This window comes from Lactuca virosa, chromosome 5 (genome assembly GCF_052849685.1).
Source record: "Lactuca virosa cultivar CGN04683 chromosome 5, Lactuca_virosa_CGN04683_v6, whole genome shotgun sequence".
NCBI classification, from domain to species: domain Eukaryota; kingdom Viridiplantae; phylum Streptophyta; class Magnoliopsida; order Asterales; family Asteraceae; genus Lactuca; species Lactuca virosa.
Genome location: NC_136430.1, coordinates 414,629,722 through 414,655,352, shown reverse-complemented (window position 1 = coordinate 414,655,352; position 25,631 = coordinate 414,629,722). Strand labels below are relative to the sequence as shown.

At 34.6% G+C, this 25,631-nt stretch overlaps 1 protein-coding gene across 3 annotated transcripts; it reads left to right on the top strand.

The window, feature by feature from the left end:
- The first annotated feature begins 16,754 nt into the window (after positions 1-16,754).
- On the top strand, positions 16,755-20,240 carry LOC145112054 (uncharacterized). Of its 3 annotated transcripts, XR_013710428.1 has the most exons (5): positions 16,755-17,203; positions 18,881-19,014; positions 19,343-19,401; positions 19,542-19,587; positions 19,694-20,240. XR_013710428.1 is itself a non-coding variant. In XM_079048268.1 (4 exons), exons 1-4 carry the CDS (start codon positions 16,982-16,984, stop codon positions 19,748-19,750), a joined length of 384 nt encoding a protein of 127 aa, XP_078904394.1. In that variant the 5' UTR covers positions 16,755-16,981; the 3' UTR covers positions 19,751-20,240. The 3 variants fall into 3 exon arrangements, 1 of the variants encoding a protein (XP_078904394.1); XM_079048268.1 differs by lacking the exon at positions 18,881-19,014; XR_013710427.1 differs by lacking the exon at positions 16,755-17,203 and having other exon boundaries at positions 17,210-19,014.
- The last annotated feature ends 5,391 nt before the right edge of the window (positions 20,241-25,631 follow it).

The window sequence follows — 25,631 nt, the reverse complement described above, 5'->3', positions numbered from 1 at the left end:
GCCTTGAATCATCAAAGTCCGTCATGTTCTTCATCTATTTGAAGGAGTGCGGCCACACACCCACATAAGTGGCCTCACACTCCTAAAAGACCCTCCAAAGTGAGAGTTTGGCTTCCATATTCGAGTTAGACATGACCATAGCCTTGCTACACCTTGGAAATGGCATTTTCGGACACAAAACTTGATGGGTGTACGACCACACACTCATGTGTGCGGCAGCACACTCCTGTACATATTATGTACAAATCTGGAAGTCATGGAAGGAATGGGTTTTCAAACACGTTTTTATAAGAAAATATAGGATTTTCGTGAGGAACACTTTTTGAAAGGATTAAAGAACATTTTTCCACCAAACTAAATACTTATGAACTCACCAGCTTTATGCTGATAATCTTTCAAGTCTGCTTGTATTCTCAGGGAATTAGTAGACAGGTACTTCCAAGTGTTCGGAGAAGTCGGAGCGTTAGAGTCACGTCTTTACTATTTTACTTTGATATGGATAGAACTATGTATTAAACAATGTAAACCTTTTTCACATATGTATTCAATGTCTGGTTGTGTTTACTATGCTTGCTATGATACAATTGTTTTGATACTACGCATGACGTCCTCCGCCCCAGAACGTTTCCGCCGTTCCGGTTTTGGGGTGTGAAAAAAAGAGTAAATTAAACATGCTTCAATGGTGCAAAAAAATGCACCTAACATCATTAAACCGAGAGCGTGCATACAGAGAACGCCCAAAGCTAACTCTGTAAGAGGAAGTTATGATTTTTCGAAGTTTCAGCGCAACAGTGTGGGCATAGAAATCGAAATTCTAATAGGTTAATTGTTAACCAGAACAATCTAAACAAGAATTGAAGATCTCTTTAATATGAACTCGTCGATATAAAGACAGTCAAGAACGAAGTTTGTATGAATAAGTTATGAATTTTGCACGGACTTTAACAGTCTAAACCGGTCTAAATATGAATTTTTGTTAAGGCAAAAATTACATGTTGAGACCTTAAAGAAATTTGTAGATCTCATCGAGAGGATTCCGGTGATATAAAGAGCGTCGAAAATGGAGCTTGTATGCGAAAGTTATGGGCGTTCGAAGATCTGCGAAAAATTACCTTCGATGATGACATGGCAGCACCAGAGTGTGCCACGTGACCTGATCGGCATCTCCCCCCTCTTATGAGACAAGGTGACATGGCACCATAAAATTTCGACACGTGGCACCACGACTTCGTGACACGTGTTACCTTCTAGAAACTGGTGAGGTGGCTTACTCCTAATGCGACACGTGGCAAGCAACCCTTAGGACCAACAAGGCAAGAGCGCATGGCACACCTCCTTTTCCTGCACGACGTGCCCATGCTTTTTCCCTATAAATACCTACCGAAATTTGCTCACTCCCTCACAATTCCTTCATATCTCTCTCTAATATCTCTGGCTTTCAAGTTAGGTTTTCTTCCCAACTTTTAGGGTATTTTAGTAGAAACTTTGAAGCTCTAAGAGCTCGAAAAATATAAGCTTTCGGGTCGAGGTTCTGTCCGCGCGTTTTCCCGATTTTCGCTAAAATCTTTGTAAGTTAAGCTATACTATTTCTCTTTCAGTGTAACTTATATTTATAGTCATAAGTCGTTATTATGAACCTATAAATAAGATTTATTAGTGATTCCAAGTCACAATACTAATTGATATACTTACAAGAGAAGTGTCTAGACTGGTCACGTTGGCTTGGTTATTGGATTTCAGAAAGGCTATATGACGAAATGATCCTGCCTCTTAATTGTCCTGCCTGGTTGATCCTTACTTGATAGAACTATCGGCATTCATTGGGATCAGTGAGGAATCTAGACTACCATTAATTGTTAGAGAATAGTTAGACTAAGACTTGGTAATTATTATACTAGGCCACGTCAAAGGAAAAGATAAAATACCGAGGCGAGGTTCTGTCCAAATTCCGAGGCATCCACTTTTATCAAGTGAGTGCATAGTTACTTTCACATTACACATAAATAGAAAGTATCTAATTAATTAATTTCAATATGTGCTTATGTGCAAAGATGTTATGTGTTAGATGAAATGTTATAAGGATAAGTTTATATGATTTATATCGTATATTTATTTTTATAAATATTATACATTGGGTAACGAAGGGTAGTGAAAGATGCCATAGTATGATGAAAGATGTAGGCAATGATAGAATTCCACAAATGACAGCGATGGACTTCGTGCCTATTAGATAAAAAATGGTAGCGATGGACTTCATGCCTATTAGATAAACATTGGCAGCAATGGACTTCGTGCCTATTAGATAAACATTGGCAGCAATGGACTTCGTGCCTATTAGATAAACACTGATAGCAATGGACTTCGTGCCTATTAGATAAACACTGACAACGATGAACTTCGTGCCTATTAGATAAACACTGGCAACGATGGACTTCATGCCTATTAGATAAACACTGGCAGTGATGGACTTCGTGCCTATTCCTTAGGACAAACCCTTATAAATGAAAATAGAAAGAAACCTACTGAAACGTATTGCGGAGAAATCCCTGTAACAGTACTGTCAGCAACGATGATTAAAAATAACCCTTAAGATAAATCCTTATGGAAGAATAAAGAAGAAAACGGGGACGGGTAATTGGGTTAATATTTTGATAATTAAACAAATTAACTATATTATTGTTGGTTGAAATCCCTATGTACTCACCAGGTTTCCCAACCTGGCCCACTCACTTTCTTTGTATCACAAGTAGCGGTACAAAGGTACATGAATAATGAGATATTCAAAGGAGATGTAGACTATTAGTCTAAGATATTGGAAGGTCTGTTTATGCTTATGTTTTGTATCAGTTATGACATTCCAAGATTTTATAAATCAATGAAAAACATTTATTCGGAAATACTTTTACGGGACAAAATTCTGCATTTATAAATAAACTATGTTTTAAATAAGCATAAATAAAAAGTTTTAAAATTTTTCGTAAAAATAGGGATGTCACAGTTGGTATCGGAGCATTAGTTTAAGCTAACTAGGAATTTAAAGAATATCTAGACTTAAACTTAGAATGCTAAGTGATGATCGTGAGATGAACGTCTATTATAATTCAGGCAATACACCCGAATTGATACAAGCACTAGCTTACTTTAGGATAAGATGCCTAATTTGATTTTATGTGCTAATTGATTTATAGAATATCTTGCCTTAGGTTGCCTATCTAAATTGCTATTATTAGGTTTAAGGTCTGTTGCCGACCTAGAGTTAGGAAAATTTATGTGTTCAGGTTTCTAAACGTTTAATTACGGTATTAGAACTTGCATATAACTTTTCGGGGTAATAAGTAAGATTACACGTCTAAACTTTCCTTATCTTAAATTCTCGTATCGATACGCTAAACGCCGTTTTGGTTTCCAAAACTTCATGGTGAGAACTCGTAGCTGAATTAGGAAATAGTAATGGAAACTGTCAGCCTAACCTCGTGTAGTCGAGCATGCAACAGAAGCAGTACCTGCACCCGAACAAATCACGATGGCAGGAGTCCAAGAAATGATTCAGGATATGATGACCGAACAAAGGGAAGAAATGAGGCAACTAATCCAAGAGAATGGAAGAGAACCCACGACAACTGTTGAACGGCCTGATCTTAATGGAGAGCCATCAGAGGAAGGAAACTATAGGCAGAATGTTAGCCGAGCCGAACCTCGAAGGGTTAGAAGGAACAACCCTGATGAGGTAATTGAAAGGAATAGATGCAAGTACAAGGACTTTATGGTTGTCAAACCACCGAAGCCCGACACCGGTAGAAGTTATGGATTGGATCTCCGAGATGGAGATGGTATTTGAAAGCTTTAACTACGGCAACCGACATAAGACTATCTTAACAGTCAGATAACTGAAGACGGGGGTGTTAAGCTAGTGGAAGTTATTGGATGAATCCATGCCAAAAGGGAAAAGCATGGAAGATGTCATGGGAAAACTTTTTGGAAGAACTGAAGAAGCAATACTGCTATGAACAAGATCTTTTGGAGATCCACAATGAATTCCAGAACCCGAAGAAGGGGAGGTTGAGTGTCAATGAGTATGTTGCAGCCTTTACAGATAAGTTGAAGTTGGTTCCTTAACTAGTTCCTACCGAGATTTCTAAAGTGAACTAGTTTGCTAGTGGACTACCAGTGGATTTTGGTCCAACTGTAAAACTAGCAACTACTCTGAAAGCAGCCATCTGGGTGTCCAGGAACATAGAGACCCAGATAAAGGAGAAGGGTCTGGAAAGAGCTGATACAAGAGAGAAAATGAGGCTGGAAGGAACTTAAAGGTCCAACAAGCAAAATAAGTTCTCGAAGTCTGACCCCTACGACAAGAAGTTTGGGGATAATATACGACAAGAAGTTTGGGGATAATAATGAAGTTAGGTGGTGCGATAAGTGCAAGAAGAAGCACTTTGGGAGATGCGACAGAGAGGTCATTTGTTACAAATATGGAAAAACGAGTCCTTATTCCAAAGATTGTACATTCAATGACAATAATTGTTACGAATGTGGAGATTGTGGGTATATTTCGAAGAATTTCCCAAAGAAAAACGAAGCAGCAAGGCAAAATGTCCCACCGAAGCCGAAGGTGAGGGCATATCATATGATCCTCAACGAAACAACAATAGGTCGAGAATAGAGAGCGGCTTATCCAGAGTTTGGTATATGAGGAAGAAAATGGGTAGTATTAGAATGAGTGGCCTAATGTAATAGGCATGTAATATAAATAAATCTTGCAATTGTTTTCGGAGATAATGCAATTTCCTAAATTATGTTATGTGCTTTCTATGCGATTTCCATTTTGTGATAACTTAGTGAAATGCGAAATAATAATTGGGATGAGTATGAGTAGGTGTGAAAGGTAGTAGAGGCCTATACTATCAGAAGCACAAGACTCACACTTGGATCATGGAAAGTCACAAGGTTACTAAAATCTCTAAGTAGTTGATATATTTTGTTCATTTCCATCATTACCTTTGTTTCGGTAATGATGAATATGATTTATGTTAATCTAATCCTAGTACTCATATCAAATCAAGTCTGACTAATCTACAAAGAAAGTTCGACGTAGCGCCCAAATTTAGAGTGAAGGAAAAGATAATTGAAGCGATCAATAGAAGTATCGCGATCGTCGTTAAAGTTATGCAGCTTGTAGCTAGAAGTGCTACATGCTAGAATGTGATTATGTCACATTAGAACATGAAGGAAGTTACTTTCAGGAGTAGGCATTCGACCCTTAGGGACAAAAGTCTAGTTCATTGCACCATGCAATAGGACACATGAGTTACGATTATTACCTAGTATGGAAAGGTAACATGCAGAGTCATTATGCAAGCCCTGTTTTGTTGATGATATCAGGACGTAATCATCCTAAGGGGGTGATAATTGTAACACCCGCAAATTCGGACTATTCAACTAAGATATAATAAGCGTTAAAAATGACTTTTAGATAGAAGGTTATTTATGATAAATAACATTAATCAAAGTTATAGTATATGTGACAATGATTCCATACATATAAAGAATGCTGAAATCCGACTTCATTTGAAGAATTTATCCTTCTTCGAAGTTTTGCGATTAAACAGGCATGACTCTGCGTATCGAAGAACGCAAAATTTTGATAAATTACTTTTTAGACTAAGTGATCCAAACGAAAGTCGTAGTAGTCTTTAAACCGAGAGCGTGCATATAGAGAATGCCCAAATCTGACTTTGTAAGAGGAAGCTATGATTTTTTGAAGTTTCAGCACAGAGGTCGGTGTCGAGGATCCTATATCGCGACAGTTTGCTGAGGATCCCGTATTATCAAAGTTCAGGATATTGGGCTACAAGATCGAGGGTGCTGCTTCTTGGGGCTTGTGGATCTCCTCCTTCATTCTCTCCATTTCCTTGAGTATCATCATGTTGTCCTCCTGTTGCTGAGTGACTTTTCGTTCCAATATCTTCATCATATCAAAGAGCTCATTATTGGAAATCATTACAGGAGGATCCTGAAATCCTTGGGTAGCGACCGGAGAGGTGTTTTTCTTTGGTGCCTCAGAAGTTTTCTTGGGAGCTCCACCTGGGGGTGGAGGAAGGTTTTTAGAGGAAATGGGAGGAATGGGTGAAGATGATAAGTTTGGTTAGGTAGACATGAATCTCGAACGATTATGAACATCACGACCCCACGGTGGGTGTCAAATTGTTTTGGTCAAAAATCGATCAATTGTAATCCGACCAAAGTGTATGAGAGGTTGTGGTGTTTGTGCAATGTAAGTATAGAATAATGATCAAAGTGAGGAAAGTGAGTTACAAGGAAAGCCCTTGATCCTTTATAGGATCTCCGACATAAAACCTTGGGAGATGATAATGATCATCCACTGTGACATCCCCATTTTCACGGCCAGAAAAGACCGATTTTGTTTATGCTTTGTTTAAAAATCAGAGTAACATTTTAAATAAAAGTGTTGCAGACTTTGTTCCCAAAATAAAATATGATAAAGATTTATCAAAGCATTTCCGTAGAAATGTATTTCATTAAAAAAACTCGGGATGTCATGTTCGATATAGATCAAAAGCATAAACAATACAATATAAGCCTTACTACATTATTTCATATCTACAGGCCTATATCCGTAATCCCTCATCCAAAACATCACATCTATGCTCGAACGCCACTACCTGTAATACATGAAACTGAGTGGGTCAGGCTTGGGAGCCTGGTGAGCACATAGGGTTTTCAACCCACAATAAATAAGTTATTTAATTTCATCAACCAACAATAAACCGATTACTCGTTCCAGTTATCCTCACTTTACGTCCCTAAACACCTATCATAAGGGACCTAGCCTAAGGATCATCATCGGGATGGACACTACTGCTAATGGGGTTCCTCAGCAATAAATGTCCTTAAGGCAACCATGAGGGGGATGGAGTACACCGGTGAACACATCGTTCACAAACATCTACAGGTTGCGAGCCTGCTAGCGTTCCACTGGACTGTCTAGAAGAATCCGTGGTCGTCATCTATACTCCGCTAGATGACTGGATCACCAACAACATCGAGGCCTCTCATCATTTTATCACACATCGTCTTATTACATCTACCCATGTTTTACCCCAACATTTTTTGTAGATATAAAATACATATACTGTTTAAATCATTTAAAACATGTATGAAAATCTTTCATCAGCATAAACAGCTAGTATTCAGACAATATGAACACATAGCACTTAATTTATATTAAATACTTCATATCTATGTGTAAGATGAAAGAGACTATACACTCACTTGTTAAGGTTGTGACTCGGTACTCGGACATCGCTTCGTTATCTCAAAACAATTTTCCCTTGACAAAACCTAGTATCAATACAACTAGGGTTTAGTCTAACGTTAACCGCGACTAATTAATAGACTAGCTATTATTACTATTATATAAGCGTTAAACAACACTCTATATAACTCATAATAATAGCCCAAATAATTATTTTAAGGTCCTAATAATGTTACTATAATTCAATAAAAGCTATATTAAAAATAGCGTAGGCGTAGCTCACTTACAGCGGGTTTTCTCGAAAACCGGGCTTCGCTTGGAGTAGCGTTTCCGAACCTAAAGACCATTTTTCTCGGGACTCCGGGAGCCTCGGGGCTTCCTTCGGGTGCTAGGGGGTTCACCTAGGCTTTAGGCGGGGGGGGGGGGGGTTAGAAACCCTAGAGAGAGAAAGTATTTATAGAGAGAAAGAGATTTGGTGCATTTTCCTCGGAACCCTTCGCACCTATTTATAGGCTCAGCACCTTCGGACTACGCTGCGCGTTCAGCAGCACTACGCTGGGCGTAGTTCGGATAAGGCTGCCAGCGAGCCTCCAACTGTCTCGCACTCGGAACGGATAAGAACCGAAGTACGCTGGGCGTACTTGGCCTCGGACGCGGGGCGTAGCAAGGGGCGACCTGTCTGAATCCGAAGTGTGTTCCTGATCATCAACGGACGGCTGTGGCGCTGCCACGTCATCGCTATTCACATCAGATTTCGCATATTGCACTCTCAACTTCTAAAATTCGTATCTTTCGCATACGAGCTCCGTTTTCGACGTTCTTTATATCCACGCATAGGCGGGAACGTACTCTACAACTTTCGTTTAGACTCCGTCGGCTAATTTTGACATTATTTAAAAGTTATATTATTAACAGTCGGGACAGGATTGGTCCGTTAAAATCTCATAACTTCTTCATCCGATGTCCGTTTTCGTTTGTCTTTTTATCGTTACGCTACTAATCGTAAATTCATTATTTACGCTTCCTGGTGTCGTGCCGGTTCCGTCGCGAAACTTCGACGGGTCATAACTTCTTCGTTATAACTCGGATTTCGGCGTTCTTTATATCCCCAGAATCCTTGTTTCGACCACTACAACTTTATTAAATATATCGGGCTTATCTCACACTTTAATTTTGATGCTTATTTTTATTCTTTATTAACTATACATTTATAATTAAGTAATGCACATAATTCACATAGTATTCAAATATTTCATCTTTATTACCTCAAAAAGACTTACAATAGTTGACCTAGAGTATTACATCATCTAAAATGCTTAGCCCCGAAACCCGGGCGTTACATCCTGCTTGTGTTTTATTGATTTAAATATGAGGTTACAAAGATGATGAAACTAATACAAGTACAAGTGTAGTAATCATGTTGATTGTGCGTGTAGTGTGCTAAATACGTGTGTTATTTATAGTCTAATGCAAATAACAATAAGTCCGATAATTTTGGGATCCTCCGGAATCAGCATATGAACGTTGTTTGACTTGGTATTCCAGGTCTTTTGCCTGGTTGAGATGACTCTTCGTTGAGAATAAGTCTGATGTTGAATAATTCTGCACATGTGAGAAAAAGAAAGAAAAATATAGTCGTTATAAGTTTTAGGAAATATAAGTGATAATAATCAGGATCCTGCGATATATTTAAGGATCGTGAGATTTCAGTAATATTAAGGATCCTGAATACGATTCTGGGATCCCGCCCCTAACAGTCGTGATGAATGTACTATTAGGATTAATGTGATGGGTTTTAGGCATAACAAAACAAACTTAAAACTCTTAAAAGTGCATGCAACCTAAAACAAGATCTATGTTTTTTCTATTGAATCTATAACTAAGAACATAAAAAATAAGAACCCTAGAAACCCTAGGAATTTTTTTGAAATTACTAAAGAGAAGGTTTAAGGTTACATACCTTTTAGTTGTTATAGTTAACAACTAGAAATTCCTGTAGAAAGATCTCTTGGAAGCAAGCACCACAAATGTCGTGCCTCTAGTGGAATCACACCCAAGCTAACAAGAGGAAGATTATGGAGATAGGAGATGGGAGATGGGAGGAAATTTTTTTAGCTATCTCTCTAAGAGTATGAGTGGCCGAAATATGAAGGGCTAGGTCCTTTATATAGTGGTACAATGAAACCCTGGATAACCCTAAACTAAATATAATAATAATATTTCAAATTGGTAATTATCCAGCTCAATATTTATCCACATGGGATAATCTAGAAACCCTATATTATCCCCTTGAAACCGTCCACCCTCCTGGTGGAAGGTTCTTGAGCCTTTTGTTCAACTATTAAACAATTGCACTTTAGACCCTGCACTTTTAATTAATTCCATTAATTCCAATTAATTTATGATTAATTATTAAATAAATATTACTATTTCTAATTAATATATTATTCTCATAACATATTAATAAGTTATTTGTTTCAATTTATTAATCAATAATAAATCAACCTCTCTCTCCAAATATCATCCTGTCCAATTGCTAGGATTGAGGGCAACCCAAAAGGACTGTGCTACTATCAATTCAAGTTCATACCAATTATATTTATGGGCTTAGACACTTAATCCAATAGTTCTCACTTGGATAAGTCTGTAACTATAACTGCCAATACAACTTTTGAATTGATCAGCAAATTGTAGCTCCCAAAAGTCGTTGTCGAACTCTGACCCATTCAGTTACGTGTCCTAAGATAAGTGGTCATATAATCCTCCGTTATGCAAGATATCATCCGTACATGAGACATGGAACATAATCAATCTCATTGTCTAGTACTTTGTTTCCCGGTTTCTAATTTGTAATGACATAGAACTTCTAATCGAACACATCAATTTAGTCCTGGCCGGGCGACACTATAAGTCAACACCAAATCACTGAGGGGCCCAAAGATATTGCTTTTCCTGTTAGGGCAAAAGGAACAAATAAAATTTGAATTATATGCTTGCACCATTTACTCATCAAATCATGTACAACAATACATTTTATAACATCAAGTTACTGATGCGTTTACGTATTATCAATGCACAACTGACTTGTAAATCACAACTCATATATCTCCGTTTTAACTTTTAAGATTATAAAATAGTATCGTCTGAGAATTACTCGTGATAAATTCCATGAAGTAATTCTCTCAGCGTGGGTTAATCCAATACTTAAATCTCTATTTCAAATTACTCATGAACATTGTAGCAATACCATTGCTACGTCAAAAACCTTTTAGACTATCTACAATTCAATTCATGACAATCTTAATTCAATACTTACTTCCAAAAGTATGATTGACTATGGAGTTTGAATAATCGAATTATTCGGGAAGTAAAACATGCAAAAATGAAACACAAGAATAAACAATTAGCAAAAGGTAGTAAACAAACTTATAAATATTTATGTAAAACTAATATCATCTTTCAAACCAATGCTCCTGGCATGTTGAATGTGTTTAGTCCTACTCAGACCCTTTGTGAGTGGATCTACATGATTCTCTTCAGATGATACCCTCTTCACTACGAGGTGACTTTCTTCTACTCTATGCTGATGAAATGATATTTTCTGTCGATATGTCTTGATCTTCCATGATCTCTTAGTTCCTTTTTCAAGGCAACTGCTCCTTCATTATCACATAAAATTTCCATTTCCTCCTTGATGGTTGGCACAACTTCAAGATCTCCGATGAAGTTCTTCAACCAAATTGCTTCCTTCGATGCTTCGCTTGCCGCTATGTAATCTGATTCACATGTAGAATCAACCACTGTCTCTTGCTTGGAACTTTTCAAGTAACTGCTCCTCCATTTAAGGTAAACACCCAACCAGATTGAGAACGGAATTTGTCTCTATCTGTTTGAAAGCAGGTGTCACTATACCCAGTTACTCTCAATGTATCACTGTCACCAAGTACTAGGACCCCATCCTTAGTCCTTCGCAGATACTTGATAATATTCTTAACTGCTATCCAATGAGCTTTACTTGGATTTCCATGATAACGACTAACCATGCTTAAAGAAAAGGACACATCAGGACGAGTACATGTAATAACATACATGATAGATCCAACGGCGGAAGCGTATGGAATTCTACTCATTTCTGCTATCTCTGCATCAGTACTCGGACTCTGAGTCTTACTCGGTTTGGTATTACTCTGGATGGGCAGTTCTCCTTTCTTGGAATTTTCCATACTAAAACGTTTTAGCACATTTTCCAAATATGTACTTTGACTAAGTCCAATTAGTCTTTTACTTCTGTCTCTTAGAATTCTTATCCCCAGAATATAAGCAGTCTCTCCTAGATCCTTCATAGACAAACACATTCCAAGCCAAGACTTAACTTCTTGCAAATTTGGAATGTCGCTTCCTATAAGAAGCATGTCATCAACATACAATACTAGGAAGGTTACTATACTCTCACTAGCTTTGACATTTACACATAACTCATATTCACTTCTAGAGAAACCAAACTCTTTGACATTCTCGTCGAAACAAATATTCCATCTGCGAGAAGCTTGTTTCAACCCATAGATGGATTTCTCAAGCTTGAACACTCTATTGGGAAACTTTGCATCAATAAAACCCTTTGGTTGACTCATGTAAACATCCTCAGCCAACTTCCCATTAAGGAAAGCGGTTTTGACATCCATCTGCCAAATTTCATAGTAATGAAAGGTAACTATGGCTAACATGATTTTGATTGATTTTATCTTAGCCACTGGTGAGAAAGTCTCATCATAGTCAACCCCTGGGGTTTGAGTAAAACCCTTCACAACCAGTCGTGCTTTGAAAGTGTTCACATTACCATCCATGTCGGTCTTCTTCTTGAAGGTCCATTTGCAACCAACTGTATTCCGACCAGGTTGTTGATCAAGCAAATTCCAAACTTGGTTGTCATACATGGATTTGATCTCGATATCCATTGCCTCTTTCCATTTGGCTGCCTCAGGGCCTGCCATTGCTTCTTTGTAGTTATCCGGTTCATCCAAATTTACCAGTGTACTATCACTGATAAACGTATCACCATCTATAGTTATATAGAAACATAGAACTCAGGTGGCATGCTAACTCTACTCGAACACCTAAGAGGTAATGAATTGTCAACTGGTTCAACTGGAATCTCTTCCTCTAGTTGAACCCTAGCGTCTTCAGAGGTTCCTTCATCATTTGATTCTTGAGTCTCTTCAAAGTCAATGGTACTCCCACTGTCCTCTTTGCATATGAGCTCTCTCTCACGAAAGACTCCTCTTCGTGCTACAAAGACTATGTTCTAACTAGGTCTGTAGAACAAATATCAAAAGGACTTCTGTGGGTAGCCGATGAAAATACATCTCTCACTACGAGGTTCAAGCTTGTCGTGAGTCTCTCATTTAACGAAAGTTTCACAACCCCAAACCTTGACATGTGTTAACGAGGGAACCTTCCCTGTCCACATCTCGTGAGGTGTTTTGGCAACCTTATTAGTTGGGACAAAATTAAGAATACGGGCGGAAGTCTCTAAGGCATACCCCCAGAATGAAATTGGAAGAGAAGCTCGACTCATCATGGAACGAACCATGTCCACCAAGGTTTGATTGAGCCTATCAGCCACACCATTAAGTTGTGGTGTCCTAGTAGGAGTCAATTGTGAAACTATTCCACATTCCTTGAGGTAGTTGTGGAACTCGATACTAAGATACTCCCTGCCTCTATCTGATCGGAATATCTTTATCTTCCTGCCCAATTGATTCTCGACTTCATGTTTAAACTCTTTGAACTTTTCAAAGGTTTCTGATTATGTTTGATCAAGTAAATATAGCCATATCTACTATAATCATCTGTAAATGTTACATAAATCGATTTACATCCCTTGTGGTGGATCTGAAGGGTCCACACACATATGTGTGTATGAGGTCCAACAAAACTTCACCTCTTTCACAAGATACAGTGAAAGGTGATTTTTTCATCTTTCCCAAAAGACAAGACTCGCATGCATCATCCGACCTTAGGTCAAATGATTCCAACACTCCATCAATTTGGAGTTGGGCGATGTGTTTCTTGTTAATGTGTCCAAGACGACAAAGCCACAAGCATGCTTTGTCTGTACCATTAGACGAATCAATTTGAAATACACGATTGCCTAAATTTTCTACAAACATCACGGTTTCATACACACCATCACAAGGTAAAGCTTCAAAATAAAAAATACCATTTTTATAAGCATAAATTGAACCATTAAAATCATTAAAAGAATATATAAAACCTTGTCTGAACAATGCATGAAAAGAAATAATGTTTCGCGTCATTTCTGATGAGTAGCAACAATTTATTAAATTTAAACTAACACCATTACTAAGCACTAGACTATAAACTCCAATCTTGGTGATAGGTGAAGATCGCCTATTCCCCATGATCAAGTTCATTATACTGTGCTCCACCTCCTCACTTCTTCTTAGCCCCTGCAAATCAAAACAAATGTGAAATCCACATCCTGTATCAAGGACCCAAGAACGAGAAGATTATGAGTTATTAGATGAAATAGTGTATATACCTGCAGAAGTTGGCTTCACTTTTCCATCTTTGATATCTTGCAGATACTTCAGGTAGCTTCTTTTCCTATTCTCCTTGTCATTAGGTAAAAACAAATAACCTCTTTGGGATCAGAAGATGGTAGATGATCAGAAATGGACTTTCCTTTAGGGCCACTACTGGATGACCCTGCGTGAGACTTTCCCTTCCAGATTTGCTTGGGAGGACCTTTCCTCTTTTTACCCTTTCCTTGTCTAATGGCTAGGACTGGAGCACTAGCAAGAATGGAGGCTATACTTTTACCCTTCATTCCCGCTTCAACTGTTTGCAGGAGGTTGTGCAATTGAGCCAAGGTGGTCTCATTGTTGTTCAGATGATAGGTCAGAATGAACTGATCATAACAACTTGGTAAAGAGTTCAAGACTATGTCAATAGCCAACTCCTCATCAAAGTGCACATTATGCCTAACAAAGCGCTCCACGTAGCGTTGCATTCTCTACATGTGGCTACATATAAATTCTCCCTCTTTCATTTTGCATGCCATGAGGAACTTTACCACCTCGTACTTTTCTTGACGAGCTCGCTTATGGTACTTTTCCATAAGGTACTTGTTCATCTCATACGGCTAGTAATCCTCATAGAATCTTTGCAACTTAGGGGTCATTGTGGCGACCATAATGCAAGCAATTTTTGTTGCATCGTCTTAGTGTTTTTGATAAGAGGCGTATTCTTCAGGAGTAGCTTTTCCCTCTTTGACTTCAATGAGTTCCTTTTCGAGAACATACTCTTTGTTTTCAAATCGAAGGGCCATTTTAATGTTTCACATCCAATCATTGTAAGTGGAACTATCCGATATGACTTTGGAGCAGATAAAGAGCAAGGAGAAGTTGTGGTGGTTGGAGGAGGAGGAAGCAGAAGCATCAGTTGGAATATACATATGTAAAAGGAAGGCAATTTTAGTTAGGTAAGAATAATCTTTAATATAGCAACCCAAAAAATGAAATATTAAGGCCATGATCCAACTATATAATTCACAACTTAGAAAAGAGATGTCGTAATCTAATTGTAAATTTTATAAATGTAGGTAAATGACAATTTATCAATTCCACCAATAGAAAACGAAATTTTAAAAGCAAATGAAGTTTTGATGAAATTCCTAGATCTTTTGAGATTCATTGAAACTATTCAATGACATGTTTAATCTCAGATTATGCTCTTCTATTTGTGACTGGGATACCGAGGATCACAAACAAGATGTGAATAACCATGCAAATGTGTTTGGTAACCTCATTGTCATTTATCATCTCAATTGATGTGTTGGTAAACCACACACGCTCCATCAACAATGATACTTTATGGAATACCCATTAAAATTCTTTATTAGTCCCTATTAGTGTGTTGGTTAACCACACACGCTCCACTAACGACTTATAAAATATAATGTGCAATTTCATTGGTTAGCATACAAATTCACATTTTTCTAAAGTAACTAAGATTGAGATTCTTAATATATATATATATATATATATATATATATATATATGTGTGTGTGTGTGTGTGTGTGTGTGTGTGTGTGTGTGTGTGTGTAAGAGTTCATTTGAAACAGACATAATTTTGTGAGACCGTGAGACCAAATTTTTTTATTGAAATATTCTAATATTCTATTGTTCGTAAAAATAAAATATGCAATATATTCTAACATTATATGTTTTAGAATATTTCAATGTAAAATATATTAAAATTATTGTTTTAGAGTATTACACATAATTAATTTTTATGAACACTAGAATATTAGAATATTTCACTAAAAAAAGTGGTCTCACGGTCTCACAAAATTAAATCGTCTCAAATGAACCTAACCCTATATATATATATATATATATATATATATATATATATATATATATATATATATATATATATATATATATATATATATATATGTATTTTTTTTTCTATTTAATGTATCAAAATTGGCTTTCTGGTTAAGTATGAAAGTGATGAATGCATCCATCAAGAAATGCCTTTTTACACCATTACTCTTTATCCTAAATTCCAAATTTACCAAACAAAATTATCGGCTTCTGCACCTTTGCTTATAACTTCTATGTTGAAAATTCACCTTTCTAGTTACTACGCCATATACATCGGAAAGTGGGGCTTCGTATATTTCCATGATCCACATACTCCAATTCTTTGTTTGTTGATTTACATTGATGATGTCATCAATTTGCCATTACTAAATTCTAAAGCATTTGTTTTCCAATTTCATCATTTTCTCATTATTCAACAAAACACATGTTTTGAATTGATATCTAACTACTTCTCTGTTGGACTTTTATGTTTATTTTTTTAAATTTAATGTCTTTGTTTTTTATGTATTTTTTTCAGCTTTTTGTTTTATGCTTTAGATAGTTTGCACTTGATATATGAAACATAATAGAAATTATATTTAACAATGAAAAAGAACTTTAAAACAAAAGTGAAAGAAGAAGAATTAGTGGAACAAAATAGGATACACAAATCACAAAATATATGTCTAACCTAGTAAATGAATTTTTTTTGGTTAAATTTCATGTAGTTATTGAATTTAACACATGTCATTTTTTAGGATTTTTTAAACGATTTTTTTTCCACTTGTCATCTTATTGTATTTTTTATTTTTCTTAAATTTAAAATCCAATTTTTCTTATTATATTAAATATCAGAATAAATACTCTTTAAGTGTTTCTTTGCTTTTTGTTTCAAATCTCCTAGAATATATATTAAATTAATTACTTTATTTATTATATCATTTGTATTTATGTAAAACTATTGCTTTAAAAATTAAATAATGCTTTTATATATATATATATATATATGTTAAAAGTGAATTCCTTTGTGAACACTACTTCAATAACCATTTTTTTAGTTTTTTTTTTATTAATTGTGGCATACAGGTTGATTTCTACAAGTTTGATACATATTTCTCCACAGCTCACCTACCAATCCAGTTATTGCTTCTTCTCTAATTACTCCATCGTAGTTACTTTATTCATTCCACCGTTCCACCGCCTCAAATACTAATCGGTGTTCCTGCTTGATTCTTCTGTAAATTCACCTTCTATATCGTCACGTCTTTTCCTCCGTCCATGCCCTTTGCGTTTCTACGTTATTGCTTCACGTATGTCTTCCTTATCAAGAACGTTGTTCCTCCATCTCCCTGTACTGACTCTCTCTCAATTAGATTACTACCTATATGCTTCACCGACGTCCACTCCGATTCGGTTTTTGATTAGGACTCCATTAATAGCAAACAAAGAAGACAAATGTTCGTTTTCACACAGGAAGCTAGGATGTAACGAAGGTTTCATTTTTTATTTAAAATTAAGCTACACTTCTATTTGGGTAAGATTTTGACTATATTTTTTTTTCTTTATTTGGAATTCCATCTTCTCATGTTCTAAGATTTTGACTATATTTTTTTTTTCTTTATTTGGAATTCCATCTTCTCATGTTCTAACTCTAATACAGGTATAGGGTTTTTATTTTTGATTTTGTATATGGTGTTATCAATTAATGAAAGAAATGGGATATAGAAGAAAACTGTAATATTTGGAGGGATGTTTTGAGATGGGAGGCTATATATCGCATGCTACCTGTTTGATAAAACTCCTTAGTGAATATGTATCACTCTCTCTTTCCCTAATAATTCTAAGAATATGACTCCGTCTGTCGATGTAAATGGCATTTTTTAGATATAATTTTGTTTTGGTGTTTTATTAAGAAGACGGCTCCATATGTTGTCGTTGTATTTGATTTACTAAATCAACTAATCATATTCTTAGCCTTCCCTCAAGAACAGTTAAAAAATACCCAATTTTATTTACTACATGATTGTGTAGTTTGGAGATTATTCAGTTGTTTAGTTCATAAAATCAGGGTAAAAGGAATGTTTGTATAAGGATTCTGTTAAATGATTATTGATTCTCAAAAGACAATTACATAAGAATATATAAAGAATACCTAAAGCCTAATGGTTAAACCCTAAAGGGATTGGGCCTAAACCCTAATCACTAACATCCCCCCTCCCCCCACAGTTTGATCGGGTGGAGACGATTGAACTTCGGGTGGAGACGATTAAACTGGCAAAATAAACAAAAGAAGAAAAATAAAAACTAGATGAAGATAGCGGCATCGGTGGTGGTAGAGCTCTAACAATGGCGGCTAACATCGACTGCTCGTCGGAGAAGAAGAGAGAAGAAGCGGCGGCAATAGGTAATTCCGTTGTAGAAAATGAGAAAATTGGCGGCAGCGGCGATGATCATGCAACCAACAACAAAGGAGTCCAGAGAAAGGCAGCAAGAAAGAAAGAGGGCTCAAGCTGCGACAAAGGGAGCAAATTTCGGCGAGATCGACAACTGCAATGTTGATAGAGAAAGAAACGACTACAGATCAGAGGCTGCCCGACGAAGAAGGTGCCAACAGAGGGAGGCAACAACAACATCAGAAGGGGCTGAATCAGAAAAGAGATCTCAAGAAGTGGCCAGTCGAGGAGGAGGCAGAAGGCTCAGAGGCACGGGTCATCTGAGGAGGAGGTATAAGTAGACAAGGCAGTGGAAGAAACCGGTGAAAGACCTCTAGTTTGGTGTCGGTGGCTCTTTTATTATTTAGGCGGAAAATAGAAGAAAAGGAAAAATATGAAACATAATGAAGGCACCTCCGACGACTATTAGAGAAGGTCGTCGGAGGTCGAAAGTGGTAGCTGTGGGTTATGGTCAACAACATGGTTTTAACCTAGAGCTCTGATACCATGTTAGATAAATGATTGATTGATTCTCAAAAGACAATTACATAAGAATATATAAAGAATATATAAAACCTAATAGCTAAACCCTAAAGGGCTTGAGCCTAGACCCTAATTACTAAAAGATTCCAATAGCTTCCATATAATATGTTGAGAAGGCTTAGCTGCAACACTATAACAAGCTATGATGCATGCATAATGCATGAAACAATTTTGAGAAAAAAAATATGAAAATTTTGAGGGACTAAACCTTTGTACTTGTTCATAATTTGTTTTAGTTAGATCAACCAGGAAATCCATCCAATGATCCTCTTAAACAGATGATTCATTCACTATAGAATTGCGCATGTCATACAAAAGTACAAAACACAACAACAAAGGATCACCCATGTTCCATCTACGTAGTACTTAGGTAAATTTCTTTATGTATAATCAATTGTATAGTATAAATCAATTTCATTATCAGCTAGACCATGACAGAATATTACAATTATCGATATGTAAATGGACAGGTTTAGGTGGAATTTAGATTATTACATACAAGTGGACATTGGAGTATATGATTGTGTAGTTTGGAGATTATTTTGACCTTTTGACAAAAGCTTGACTGAAACAGCCTGCATGTTGACTAAATAATGCAAATTATTCAATCTGATTAGCTATCTAATATGGTAGTATTGCTCCTAATGATTTTTTTTTCAGTTATTGACTTTTTGAACCATGATACTTTGACTTTTCAGTGGAAGCTAAGCCACCTACTTGTGAAAATGCCCAAAAATACACTGTGGAATACAAGAATGTGAGTAGCCAATCATTCTTGCAAATCTTTGTTCATGCGACATTTTCTCAACACCAAAAAGCTTATCAAAATGGTTCAAAAAGTGGATCACTTGAGCCTTGATTTCTTTAACGTTTGGCTTAAATGAAATATTTTTATAGGTCAACGTTACATCGGGTGTTAGCCAATGGTCAAGAGCGATATTCTGTATGACTTTTTTTCTCAGTTTCTTTTTAAATAAATCAAATGAAATTATCATGCTTTTCGTTTCTTTACAAAGTAACAATCGGTTGTTAAACATTTGTATGAACAGATTCCATACTTTGTGGAGCCAAGTCATGATTATGTTGTTGAATGTCTGCCTACCTGACATTCAAAACAAAACCCTCCCAAGTAAGTAAGTACTGGAGACTGGAGAGCCTTCCTTTAACTGAAATTTGGGCAAAATACAAAAAAAAAAAAAAAAAATACAATTTACTTTCACCATTATATCGATTTAGCCACTTTAACTATTTTATGCAAAATCAAAACTATTCCAACTATTTTTTACCGTTTAAAGAAACCATTTCCCAATTATCTAAAAATCTTACAAAAGCATTCAACCATCTCATTATATTCCAACTCTCAAAAGTTATTAATTTTGAAGAGTACTATGGTTTAAGTAACTCCTTTTCATACATACATACATACATATGTTTCTATGTGATGATGTCAGTGCACATGAGAAGAAGGGAACTATAATATGAAATTGTTTTCATTTGTTCATTCAAAGATGATAATCATCTTTTAACAGATAGAATATTCAAGTACTTTCTTTACCTTTGTGTTTCCCTTTTATAATAGATATAACGAATTGGACTCGTGGTGGTAACTTTATTGAATATTTTTAATAAATATACCTAAACGGTACCAACTGGACCTTTTTTTTGGTCTAATCTAACTACAAACAATTACCATTTTGACAAAATCTATTTTATTTTCTTAAAATTTACCATTTTCACAACAAAAAATGACATTTTTAACGATCATAACCTATGAAGAAATGATCCACACTATTACGGAAAACACTAAACGTATCACATCTACCACCATATCCATGTAATTTCAATTTAATGATGCGTGTGTCCTCTGTTCGTTGTACTAACCAACTATTTTCGAAACCTTTTGTACTGACCTCGAATGTAATGCAAAAACCTATGAAACAAGCATACCTTTTCATAAATCTCATTTTTTTATTTTATGAGTCGAATGTAATGCAAAAACCTATTAAACAAGCATACCTTTTCATAAATCTCATTTTTTTTTCTTTTTTGAGTCGTTTGTTATTGTTTCTACCCCAACACATACAAACACCATTCAAAGGTTATGTAATGGTTGCATACACACCCGTGCTCTATTTGTAATCATAATACAACAACTTTTTTAATATAATACAACAATTTTTTGAATATAGAACAATACAATAACTTTTTATTTTCAAGTTTTCTAGACACTTTTTGACCATCTCACATTTTACAAGGATATATAAGAACCCCAACCTCCAAAACCCATACGCAGAGGAAAATACTAATCCCATCAAAAACACTAAAAAATTGAAGAATCAAACTGTTGAAAACGGTTTACTGTCACTCATTGCCTACCTTCGAGAAGTACACGATCTCATACAAGCATCTCAAACCAAACTTGCATAAGGTTTCACCATGGATGACAACTCTTACAACATCATCTATATACAACAAGAACATCCAGACTGCAAAATCCTGATGACCATCCTTGAAGACGCCAGAGCTGACAACCTCTCCATGGAAGACTATAGCTTTCATGCTTGGATCAATCCACAAAAGGATTGGGAAGTATAAATGCGTGATGAAAAATACATCTGATGAATAAAAAACATGTGTAATGTAGTTACTTCCATGTCACTCTATAATCAAATGAAATATCTATCTTAAGTTCATTTCGCAAACAATAGAATGCAAATCCAACCCCCGCGGGGATACTTCCTTAGTTATATTATTTAAGCAATAAATCATGTTGATATATATATATATATATATATATATATATATATATATATATATATATATATATATATATATATATATATATATATATATATGACCATTTACACTTTCAAATTATGATACCCTTAAATAAACACTTATTTGTTATTTATCATTTCTAAATAGAATGGTAAAATTGTAATTTATTTAGAATCAATAATTTAGTTCGCAAAACAAGAGCTTTTACACACACACACACATATATATATATATATATATATATATATATATATATATATATATATATATATATATATATATATATATATATATAGTCGGGTTCTTTTGAGAAACAAATGATTTGTGAGAACTTGCGAACTCATAATCAACTCATTATTTTTCAACACAAAAAACACCAATATAATCCAAATAGTGCGTCTAAGCCATATCTAGGCTCAAAAAAAAATGACAGATTTTTTTTTTTTTTTGGTTTTTTGTATGATTGCTGATGAGCACAATTAACAATTATACGAACCAGTGATACTAATGAGTTTTTGTGAGGCAATGGGTGAATTTATGATCACACGTTTTGGATGTAAAAAAAACCGGAAAAAAAATGAAAAATGAAAAAAAAATGTTTATTTATAATTTTCATAAAGTTTTATTTAAAAAAACAAAAAACAAAAAACAAAAAAATCATTGTCTATGTGTTATATTCTACATATTCTAACATAGGGGTGAGTATTTGGACCAGACCGGATTCGGAGAATATTGTGGACTGTGGAACGTACCGGATGAGACTTATCGGGTCCAAGTCCATGTTTGGGTCCTGGTCTGGGTTTTCCGGTTCTTGGACTCGTTTGGACCGGTACAACTTTACATGCATACATTACAACTTGTTAAAACGCGTTTTTGGGTTTGCTACAACTAGTTAAAACGAATATGTTGTTGGGTTTGATACGTTACAACTCGTTAAATAAATATTTTTTTAGGTTTGATACGGTACAACTCGTAAAAATGAATACATTTTCGTTTCTTGTGCCATTTGATCGGTCAAACTTTGATTGTTTATACTTTATACCATTTGTTTGAAGTATTGTAACTCATTAAATATAATACCAAAGACAACAAAATTATAGTCTAAAATCATCTACAAACTCTAAATTACACGTTGGAAAAAAACTGCATGTCAATCCGACTTAAAACAAATGAGATATGCTTGTTTAACGAATTTTACAGAATACAAAAGTTCAAATTTCTTGTTGAAAAGCTGAAATATTTCAGCTTTGATATCTCATCTTTGAAGGATTGTAACTCATTGAATATAACACCAAAAACAACAAAATTCTAGTCTAAAATAATCTACAAACTCTAAATTACAAGTTGGAACAAACCACATGTCAATCTAATTTAAAATGAATGAGATATATATGTTTAAAGAATTTCACAGAATACAAAAGTTTAAATTTCTTGTTGAAAAGCTGAAGTATTTCTGCTTTGTTATCTAATCTATGAAGGATTGTAACTCATTAAATAAAACACCAAAAACAAAAAAGTGTAGTCTAAAATCATCTACAAACTCCACGTTGGAAAAAACCGCATGTCAGTCCGACATAAAACGAATGAGATATGTGTGTTTAACGAATTTCACATAATACAAAAGTTTAAATTTCTTGCTGAAAAGCTGAAATATTTCAGCTATGATATCTAATCTTTGAAAAATTGTAATTTATCGAATATAACACCAAAAACAAGAAAATTATAGTATAAAATCATCTACAAACTTTAAATTACACATTGGAAAAAACCGTCTGCTAATCTCACTTAAAACGAATGAGATATGTTTGTTTAAAAATTTTTACGTAATACAATTTTTTTTAAAGTAAGCCGGTCCAAAACCGATTTTTACTTGGAAACGGCCGGACCGGACCGGACCGGTTTTTCTCAAATCCTAGAACCGAGAACCGGCCCGGGGGTCCAAAAAAACGGTCCGGTCCGGTCCGATCCACGGGTCCAAATGCTCACCCATACTCTAACATCATATGTATATAATATTACTCATAAAAAATATATCATGTGGAATATTCTACATCTTTTAACACAATATATATTTATGAGTAATATTATATACAAATGATGTGAGAATATGTAGAATATTACCCATGGATGGTGATTTTTTGTTTTTGCTTTTTTTTACTTAGTTTTCATTTTTTAAATTAAAAGTTTCAAAAACTATTAATAAATATTGGTTTTCATATTTTTATTTTTTATATAATTTATAAAAAATTTAACACTAAACAATATGTGGTCGGAAACGTGTTCCTTTGCCTTACAACATTTTCATAGTTTCACGATATGTTCACTAACAAACTAAAAGATTCTAGTTAATCAATTTATATGCAATATCTTCTACTTGTGTGTATATGTGTTGTTGTTTGTGTGTAAAATAAGCAGATCATAGTTTGTGTGTGGTTGTGTATTTTTATATGTGCAAGAAAGAAAAGGCATCCTAATTATAGCATTGTATTTTCAAAGTACAATGTTATAATTGGGAAGAATTTTCAATATTACTGAACCATGATCCCCGATATCATCTAAAACCCGTAAATATTTGATTAGTTTTGTTAGTGTACCAGACTACCAATACACATAAATGTTTGATTGGTTTAAGTGTCTGGTTGTTTGATCCAATCAGACTTTTCTTCCTTTTTATTGGATTAAGTCTAAAAGTAAGATTTGTAATGCTGATTGGTTATGCTAGTTATCATGTCCAATCTTTTCCATCAAGAACATTGGTCATTTTATCAACATATATAATTTAATTACCTTTTTACGATAAGACTTTTTCATCATAAACATTGATCATTTCTCAAGTCATTGTATCAATGCTATTACCCAGAGGCTGGAAAATGATGAGTTCTAACCTTTTGATATGTACCGAATAACCAAGAAAAAAACTTTGGTTTTGTCTTTTGTTTTATCATACATGGGTTGCTATTTAGCATTGTCCTTTTGACTTATGGTGAGAAATTTGGGATTGGTAATCAGAAACATATAGTGGAAAGGAAGGAAGAAGTTCACCGGTTCTTGTATATGTCGGAACACACACACACATACACACATTAGAAAGAAATGAAGGAATAGGGGTAGAAGTGTCATTAAAGGGGTTGAACTCGTCAAGCATTCTTCGAGAATGCTTGAATTCTCCAAGAATTTTCCGGCTGTATAAATAGTTGTGGTGTTACAAACATGCAAAATTGATTTGTATTCTTCAATTCTTTAATAATACTTGAATTCTTCACACTTGCATGTCAATGTTTATTTAAGCACTAGGTGTAAGACCCATGTATTACATGGGTTCATTTAAAAAAAAATTAAATATGAAATTCTAAACATTTAAAAGTTTGAATTTATAAGAAAATTAAAAAAATATTGAATTATTAAAATTAATGTGTTTTTTTTTTTTAAATTTAAACAAATAATTTAGATAAATAAACAAAGAAAACTAATGAGATTTTAATTTTCAAATTTTAAAATTAAAAGGAAAGTCAATTAATGAAATTGATATGCATTTATTATTACATTTATTATAATTATTACATTTAAATATTATGTGGAATTTGATAAAATGAAAATAACCACAAAATTTCATGTGGAAAAAATTTAATTGAAAATAACCACAAAATGACATGTGGCCAAATCAATGAGAGTGTAACATGTGCCAAAAGGATTTTCATTTTTTAGAGTAGAAGATTCTTAAAGAATGTTTGAATTCTTCAAGAATTATAAAATGTACTCGGTTGAAATTTCTTATACAAGTTTTATATTTTATCCTCAAAGAATGTATTTTATGTAATTTACTTACATTTTATGAGTATTGTGTAAAAAGAATATTGCATATTATTTACAATTATGTTATAATATATTTATGTATTCTTAAAGAGTTATATGAAAATGAATGCTCTATGCAATTGAAATTAAATAAATGAAAGTAAAATTGAATGTTTCAAATTCTTTAAAAACATTATATTCTTTAAGAATGCTTTATGCAATTGAATTTAATTAAAATATGATTGAAATTGAAAATTGAAAATTATTAAAACATGATAAGAAGAATTGGTCAAACAAATATCATTAAAATCCTCCCTTCCTAACATGTTTAAAATCAAAACGTCCAATTTATCCTTCTCGTGGTTTCAATATAGAAAGTAATAAAAAATTTCTCATTTAATTACTATCATGTCACTA

Bases quoted from the DNA above. Each gene is read 5' to 3' on its own strand.
- LOC145112054 (XM_079048268.1), top strand. From the start codon at position 16,982: ATGTCTTCCTTATCAAGAACGTTGTTCCTCCATCTCCCTGTACTGACT. The intron at 19,402-19,541 runs GTGAGTAGCCAA...ATATTTTTATAG, and splicing joins ACACTGTGGAATACAAGAAT to GTCAACGTTACATCGGGTGT. The intron at 19,588-19,693 runs GTATGACTTTTT...TTGTATGAACAG, and splicing joins ATGGTCAAGAGCGATATTCT to ATTCCATACTTTGTGGAGCC.